This window comes from Protopterus annectens, chromosome 11.part0, assembly GCF_019279795.1.
Source record: "Protopterus annectens isolate FY-2018-M chromosome 11.part0, PAN1.0, whole genome shotgun sequence".
Lineage (NCBI taxonomy): Eukaryota > Metazoa > Chordata > Ceratodontiformes > Protopteridae > Protopterus > Protopterus annectens.
Window position 1 is genome coordinate 283,287,039 of NC_056745.1, and position 9,358 is coordinate 283,296,396.

Consider the following 9,358-nt stretch of genomic DNA (forward strand, 5'->3'; position numbering starts at 1 on the left):
AATGTTCTGGGATGAAAAGAAACAAAAAGCTGATCAGACTTACAAATGACCTTAGTTTTATCCAAATAGTACCTGAGCTGTCTGTGCAAATCAAAGGTATGCAAGACCCTCTCACCAGAACTGAAGGAAAGGAAAAAAGGAAGGGAATAGTACTGCCTGATTCAAACACAACTCATTAGCCATTCTGGGCACGAAAGAAGTATTAATATGGAGGGAAACCCTGTCCCTATGAAAAAACAAAAAAGGAGGGATGGCAAGGTCCTGAAGCTCAGAAACCCTCTGAGTAGAAGTAACAGGAAGCAATAAGACAGTCTTCCAGGTACAATGTTGCAGAGAAGCTGAACCTAAAGGCTCAAAAGGAGATTGGGTCAACTTTTCTAAACCAAAATTAAAGATCTCAAGGAGGAGGAATACGCTCCGCTGGGGGCCCAAGACGCAGGACACTTTTAAGAAGCTGTTTGACTTCAAGATGAGAAGCCAGGTGAGAATTCAAGGGCAGACAGCCAGAAATAGCTGACAAATTGGCCTTTACAGAACAGGCAAGCCAGACTGCAGCAACTCATACAAGTAGGAGAGAACAGAGACCCTCAATGAAAAAAGGGTCCTGGTTATAAGCATGGCACCAGACAGGAATTCTATTCCATTTGGAGACAAGACTTTCAGGTTTTCTTGCCTCCTGTAAAACCCTGAGCATGTCCTCAGAAAAGAGGTGCCTAAAAGGGATCAAAACCCATATCACCTACAGTGTCAGTTGAAGAGTGGACAAGTAAGGATGGACAAGTAACCCTTTGTCCTATATGTGAGGAGGTCCAACTGGTGAGATAACTTGTGCTGACTGCCTCTGGCCAGATACATTAACAGGGAAAACCAGTGCTGTCTTAACCAAAAGGGAGTCAAAAGCAAGATTTTAGGGGAGTCCAGATGAATCTTCTACAGGACTCTTGGAAGTACAGAAAGGGAAGGCATAGAAAAACACCCCCTTCCAAGGAAAAGAAATTGCACCAGCACCAGTTGGCATGGCACTCTGGAACAGAAAAGAAGCTGCTGCCTGTTCAGAGGGGAGGCAAAAAGATCTACCCGAGGAAAACCCCACCGATGGACTACGTCCAGAAACATGTCTCTGTGAAGCATTCACTCCTGAGTCTGTGTTTCAGACCTTTTCAAAGCATCCACCACCAGATTGTGTTCTGAAGGAATATACACTGCCTGAAAAGTTAACCAACTGAGAGCCAGATCCCATGACTAAAGGAGCCAGTCTGCAGAGAAGGTACGACATTGTGCCCTCCTGCTTGTTGACACACGTTACTGTGGTGTTGTCTGTGTAAACCTTCAGACGGCCTGGAGACAGCATGGAGTGAAAAGCCTGAAGGGCCAAAATCAGGGGTCTAATCTCTTTGATGTTGATGTGGTCTGACTTCTGAAGGGGGCCCAAAGACCATGAACATTCAGGTGACAACAGGAAGCCACCCCACCCCATTTCTGAAGCATCAGTGAACAGTTCTGGAGAAAGAACCAGAGATTAAAAGAGCAGGCCCGGTTGAGGGTAAGTTGCCAAATCCATCACTTGAGTTCCTGCTTCAGACAAGGAGAGACACTCTGAAATCCAGAGGGTGGCAATGCTGAAGCCAAACTAACCTGAGGTGCCACTGAGGCTTCCACATTTACATGTGCAGTTTGGCAAGAGGCAGCATTGGAAAAGAAGAGGCCATGAATCCTAAGACTCAAAGAAATTCTCTGTCTGGAATAGCAAGCAGAAGAAGAAGACACTGAAAGAAAGCTGTCAGGGACAGATGTTTTGGAGGTAGAAGAGAGACCAACATTGGCACTGTTTGAATCCTGCAACCCAAATACATGTGATCCTAAGAGGGAGTCAGGACAGACTTTTAAAAGCTGATAGTGAACTACAGACTTTGGAGGAGAGATATGGTGAAAACCAGATCCTGTAACAGGCAACTGGGTGAAGGTGCCTGAAGCAACAAGTCATCTAGATAAGGAAAAAAGTGAATGCCTTTTGCAGGCTCCAAGGCAATCACAGGACCTAGGCATTTTGTGAAAACCCCCAGGGCAGTAGAGAAGCCAAATGACCAAGCAGAGAACTTAAAATGAGAGGAAGAAACAAACAAAAATGTCCTGACAACAAGGTGAACAGAAACATGAAGGTAAGCATCTTTTAGATCCAAGGGCACCAGAAAACCTGAGGTAGTACAAGAGGAAACCGGGTTTGAACAGAAAGCATCCAAAAGGAAGGAACCTTGAGAAAGGTGTTGAGAAAAGAGAGATCCAGAATAGGTGTCCAAGTGCCCTTCTTTCAAGAAACCAGAACATTCTGGAGTAAATCCCTTTCCTACTTGGGAAGGAAGAACAGGTTAAATACTGTCAGAGGGAGAGCTGAAGGACAATGGAACCTGTCCAAGGTTTGGGGGGGGGCAAGATGTCAAAAAGAAGCAGGCTTATGAGATAAACAAGGCTTCTGAACCACAGCAGACTGAGAAGACCTAGCAGGAGGAGTTCGCCTACCACCCTTCCTGCCTTTATTGGCCTGAAAAAACTGCCTGTGAACAAAAACAGACTTAGAAGGATAGTTCCTCTGGAACTTAGGGACAGGGGGACACACAAATATATTTAAGGTCCTGCAAAGCTTTACCTTTTTCCTGAAGAGACAAACACATTAGCAGCAGTAGGAGCAGCCGCAATTTGATTTTTATTATCCAAAGGATGATCCAGCAACTTGGCCTTAATATCTTCAGGAAATGACTGCAGGCGAAGACGATAATGCCTCACGATTTACCCAAAGGCATCAGTGCTGGAAGAGGCATCAGCAGCATCATAGCTACACTTGTTAGAATGATGAGTTACCTGAGAGGTAGAACCCAAAATAGAAAGACCACAAGATTTTGCTTCAAAATCAGGAAAGTCGGAAAGAACCTGACAAGATAGGGCAATCAAGGCCAAATCATATCTGGTCATGTGGGTCTGGTAACTGATGACCGAAAGGCCAAAGCAGCAGTATAAACCTTCTTACCAATTCTCTCCATTGCCCTTCTACCTTACCTGAAGGTAGAAGCTTGGAAGAGGGTAAATGTTTAGAAGGCTTGTAAGAGGACACCACAGCAGGGTCAGCAGGTCACAATTAAGAACTGACAATCCTCCGTAACCTTATAGAATGTCAGGTTTCTTTGGAGCACGCAACTAAGAATTAGAATACTTAGAACCAGCTATTAAAGGGACTAACAAACCAGCCAACACAGGAGATACCACAGAAGATTTAGGAATGCCCAAAGGGGTTACCCTTCAGTTTACCGAACATCCACTTCCCTGACACACAGTTTACAGACGCTTCAGATCACAGACATCCGGAAAGCTGACGTTTCCCACACGGTAAGTAAACACCTAACCATGCCGACTGAAGGAACTACCCAAAAAAAACCCCCACCAATGTGGGGGGGGGCTAAACCCCCCCACACCCCCCCTTACTAAATATACCAACTCCGAGAACGCACTACCACGGGGGTAAGAAGCAAAGTTCAAGTAGATGGCCAAACGGCTACTTACCGCATGGGAAACATCAGCTTTCCAGATGTTGGTGATCTGAAGTGTCGGTAAACTGCATGTTGGGGAAGTGGACATTTGGAAAACTGAAGGTAACCCCTACCTGAAGGAGCTCATAATACCTTTTCTAGATATCAGACACTTGAGAAGAATCCTACTTAAAGTTTTCCATCATTCTAGCTAAATTCTAGCTACAGCGTCCTCAAAAGACAATTCCTCAAAAGGAGACTCGGGAATAACAAATTCTTCATCAGAACCATAAGCCAAAGGCACCTGGGAAAAGTAAGACATGAACCCATCATCAGGCTCTGAATTCTCATCTGAAGAACTGAGTTCCCTGATTCATCTGGAAGAAGTAGGCACAGAAACCCCTTAGGGAGGCTTCAGGGTCATTAAGACATTACACAGGTCCTGAATAAACTGCTGCCATTCCCTTTGAGGATCCTTGTGGTATACAGAAGTATGTTTAGTCTTCTACTTTTTCCTGGTAGGCATGTCATCCCTAACAAACACTAGAGGTTCGGACCCTTGAAGAGATTCAATAAGAGAGTACCCAGAACCTCTTCCCTGACTGGAATCTGCGGAATCTCTCTAGGGCCCTCAGAAATGAACAATCACAGTTCCCCATCGATGTCCAGCGCAGACATCTGTAAAGCCTCACAGGACATGCAAAAGAAAGGATCCATGCCAGCCGCAGATGGGGTCAGAGTAGAGGAATCCAATTTAGACAGAGCTACCACACACTTCTAGAGAAACATCCAGTGGAGGCTGGACAGCCAAACAATCCAGCCAAGATTTCTCGACTGCCTTCTTACTTAACGGCACCTAGAGGTTAAAAGATTCTGCCATGCTACTCTGGGCTAATAGTTTAAGCCTCTAGTTCACAAGGTAGATGGCCGACAACAATTAGTTTCTAAGAGTCTTACACACAAACGCTTTGAAGTACTACAAGACATATGGTCATGGAAACCACTCAGACAAAAAAAGACACTGTTCGTGATAGCCCTTATGGGGAATCTGCCTCCCACACTGACATTTTCCCTTCCTGGATGACATGAACTCTAAGTAACCAAAAGAGAACAAAACCAAAAGTAAAAAAGAAAGAAAAAAAAAAGACCCCAACAGGGCACTTAGCTAGGTATTCAGCATAGCAAAAGGGCATTCAGACTGACAAAGGATTATGGAATTCAGAATGGCAGCAAAGAAGTTCTGGGTAACTGCGTCCGTACGTCACCTTTATGCCCTAAACAGGAAACGTGTGTAACATAGGCACCTACAAGATCTAAAAGCTTTGTTATACTGGCTGGATGCTGGGCTACTCTTGGCAGGAGATGCCTACAGAGAATACTGCAACAGTGACACAAAAGGACATCTACTTCACATACACTTTGTAATCAACAAGGTTTTCTGTTGAGACTTGCCTTTCACATTAAAACTACATAACATCCATACTCCAAAACAGGCTTACAGGTTCATAATGCGCTTATGATCTAAGTGGCCATCTAGAAACTCAGATATGTCACTCAGAAGTATTATCAGATTTTATTCCCATATACCCCAGGTGAGAATGTAGAGTCTTCCCTTCATTACAATCTGTCTATGAAGGTTGCTATGGAATTCCTCTGTTGGATGTGCAACAAGAGTCTAATCGAAAGCAGGAGATAGAATGGGTTAATTATCAATACATTCCTTATGTGTTGTTAACATGGTGACAAAGAGTTAGGTCTTTAGATGGAGCTTTGGTGAACAACTGGTTCTATGGAGGTGAAACAGTGTTTTTTCACCGCTCAGAAAACTAATCTGAGACTTCCCTACCAAAGCCTGTACAACAAATAGTATAAAGAGAGGGTTATTAATATTTTGGGATAAGTTTACCTAGACCTATGATTTTCTTGGTAAGGAATGTAAAAGGCCTTTGAAGTTAGCTTAGTTACTGAGACAAGCACAAGCTGAACAAGGCTTTATTTTCAATTATCTTTCTAACAAATATGAACAAAGTGGACTCTTCTTTAGACATACAGGAAATACCATGAAGGATAAGGTGTGCAAGATACAATGATTTTTTAACGGAGACACAGTGAAAAAAGGAAAGCTCATTATCCATACAAGTACCCAGATCTCAAATGACTCAGAATAGAGGGGTGTGTTAATATGTTATTAAGCAGGGTGCTGGACTTCTAGCCATCCATCACTCCACAGCTTCTTTTCCCATTTTTACACATGGGGTAGGGGATGTCACTTCAAAAGTGACAATCATCTAGAGCCAAGGTTCAAACTGCTAGGTGGCTAGCCCTGCAACTGCTGGTCTTCCATATCACACAATCGCATGCACACTCATATCTATGGCCAATTTAGAGCATCCAATCCACTGGATTTCTATATGGTAATTATATGAAGTTTGGCATTGAGATTAAGTCCATGATTAAATCGCTAAGCATTCATCTAATCTAGCTTCTGCTGGAGAATCTAAGTGCCAGAAGGGGATATGACAACCTCACCCATTTTGCAGTCACCAGCTTACTTAACTAACCACTTACTACTGACTTCTGCCTTCTGGCAGATGTCAAGACAGAGCCTTGGGGGACATAATTTCTGACATTTTTCTGACTACATACAAGTTTATGCTGAAGATGAGTAAATTTATGTTGAAGATGGGCAAGTTTATCAACAATACCCATTTAGTGTCAGTAAGCTGGAACACCACCCATCAAAATACAAAAGTGTAATGAAATGCATCAATTCAGAACCTTACTCAAAAACACTTAACCAAAACCTTTAAATGTAACTGCTTTAATGGCCATGGATAAATATCACTAGGCACACTCTATTACATCTGTCTTGTAGCATACACTTTTACCTACTTGTATATATCACAAAATGTAAATATTGATCCTTTGTCTATATAAACTAGGATTAATAACTATTTGAAGATAACTGTATTACTTTTCGGTCCATATATTTTATTTCTCTACCATGTACCAAATACTACTATCTGTTAAATGGTTTTGTCTTTCCCATCTGGCCTAGGTCATGACAGTAAAGGGTCCTTGGACCAATTCACCTATGTGGTTAACAAAAAACTACATAACAATAAAATATTTAGATCCGATAAGGCATAGCCTACATTCAGTCTTGATATGTAACACAAGATATCACAAGCTACTGCAAAGTCTGTGTATTAGTTTAGTTACAGGTAATATTTCAGTTTTTGTAAATGATGGCTTTGAGACTAGACATCTTTGTAAATTAATTTAAAATAATTTAAAATTATCTCTACAGTGTGTAATGATTTTTCTGGGTTGAGTGTAATTCTAAAATGAAACTCCAAACAATCTAGAAAAGGAAGCAGCACATTCAAATGTTCCAGTAACTGGGCTGTGACTTAGCCTTCACAAGATATTCACTCAGCTAATCAGTACATGAGTTGGTGCAAATCCAAAAGGCAGAAACTCAAACTGGAAATGCTAGCTTCTTATATGATATACAAACAGTTTGTGAGGCTTAAACATAGAATATGTCAATAAGCATCCTTCACATCCATGATCCTTGGTAAGAGACAAGTGGGCATGCAGAACAACCATCATTAATCTCTTTACCCTCTCAAAGCTGTTGAGACCGGGCAGATCTACAATGGATCTCCATTGCTTTTCTTCCCTGGGTTAGTCAAGGACTCTGTAAAGTTTCTTCAAAAAGAATGAAAAGCTTTATTCAGTTATTTTTTCCCTAAACCAAAAGGTTTCCTTTGGAATACAGTGTACATTGAGCAAGGAAAAATATCCTCCCACTTCTTCTTTCGGCTGCTCCCGTCAGGGGTCGCCACAGCAGATCAACTGTTTCCATTTCTTCCTGTCCTCTGCATCTTGCTCTGTCACACCAACCACCTGCATGTTCTCTCTCGCCACATCCATAAACCTTATCTTAGGCCTTCCTCTTTTTCTGTTACCTGGCAGCTTCATCCTTAGCATCTTTTTCCCCAATAAAAATATCCTCCTACTAAGCATACTTTATCAGTGCATTTGAAAAAAATATTTTTAGATACGTTTGGTGGTAATTTGCTGTTCTGCCCATGACCACCTAAACTTCCATCATTTAGGGCAGATATAAGGAAGGAAAAATGACCACTTCCTATTTCTTTAACAAGTATCCCTTGAGTGACTCAGTAGCCAAGACCTACATTTCTTTTTCCTGCTAATACTGTCCTCACAAATGTCTAGCCCTTGAAGTCTGACTCAAAAAGGAGACTACTGTCCAAACACATCATCTATTATAGAAGTGGCCAGAGATTCAGAAGACACATGGAATAAAAGAAAGGCTGCTTGCCTTCTTCTTCCAACTCATTAGCTAAGGTAAAAGCTGCCTCACCAAAAACTGTTTCAGAAGCAATGAGGAGGTCCTTGTTCTAACACAAGAAAACTTTTAAGACTGGCTTTTCTGTCACAACTACTTCCTACATTTTACCATAAAAGGGTGCACATTGTTGTTGGGTAACAAAATATTTAAGCTGGAGGACTGAAGGAATATTTTCTCAAAACCTGTGCACAAAACAGCAGGAAAATAATTTTTAAACTTGACCTGAAGCCAGAATGGAATACTCCATTTCACATGTCTCGGCAGAATATCTACACAGAGTTCAATCAGAAATCTGTTACAGATGATGACAAAGGTAAAGTGACCACAAAATGAAACTTATCCAATTTAGAAATGTAACAATAAATGAAGCAAGTTACAAAAGTACAAAAACTGTGGCAAACAAACACTTCTGTTATGAAACAAGGCACAAATAGTAAAGTGGAAACAATGACAAAATAACATTTAGGTATATATTCATTATTAATGAAATGCACATTAATGATTACCAATAATTTAATTTGCAGTGACAGGTCATTTGACAATTATACCATCCTTCATATATAGTCTGTTCAAATGACTAGAAGCTGAAAACGTGTTACTTAAATAATCAAGTTTATTAGTGTCACCTTACAAAATAAAGAAAAATTAATTTTGTCAAATCAACAAGTAAATATTCTGTCAAAATGTTTAAAAAAAGAAGAAAAAGATATCACAAAAACAGACCCATGTCCAATTACAAAACAAAAATTTTAATAAATACAGGTTAATTCACTCAAAAATTGCTGCACAGGACAACAAGGAACAGCTGTGGAGTAGCATACTACTGGGTTCAAGTGGGTATAACTTCAGCTCCTGTGAAATCCTGTTTCCCAAGTCTCCAAATTGTTTAATAACATTCTGAAACTGATTACTAGTACTGCAGTTCTAAGGATTTGTATTTTCATACAAGGCCCAAAAATGTGGTACCAAGCAAAGCAGATTCAATATTAATACCCATCTGGAGTTCTGCTTATAAAGCATGGTTTTAGGGTTTTTAATATCTAGCCTTCAACGGAGTCACTGCAGTCTTTTTTTTTTTTTTTTTTTTTTTTTTCAGAATCATTTGATTTTCACTGTCTGCTCTTCAGGGCTTCCACTAACCTAAGAGAGAGGAAAAAAACATGTTTTACTACTATTACTGAAAAGTTTAAAACAGTTTTGAAAAAAATATCACTCTTGATACACTGTCAAAGATCCAAATGATTTGTAGTTTCAAATACTGTATAAGTTTGGATTAGCATTTACCATCTACAAAAACTAGTGACATCAATATCAGGTTTGACATGGAGTATGCAGCTAAGGTTCATCTCCCACTCCACCATAACCTGAGATTACTAACAGACTGTATACAAGAATGATCTCTAGCACATGTCAAAATGTTACTGGTGTTAACACTGTGATGCAAACTGACTGAGCCCTG

The 9,358-nt window shown here is 40.7% G+C and overlaps 1 protein-coding gene across 1 annotated transcript in view; it reads right to left on the reverse strand.

Moving 5' to 3' along the window:
* Positions 1-8,494: 8,494 nt before the first annotated feature.
* The window catches only part of ARL1 (ADP ribosylation factor like GTPase 1), a 284,363-nt gene continuing 283,499 nt past the window's right edge, over positions 8,495-9,358 (reverse strand). Inside the window, exon 6 of the mRNA XM_044087773.1 lies at positions 8,495-9,039. Within this exon, the coding sequence (XP_043943708.1) occupies positions 9,009-9,039 (31 nt within the window). The 3' untranslated portion in view covers positions 8,495-9,008. The remainder of the gene's footprint in view (positions 9,040-9,358) is intronic.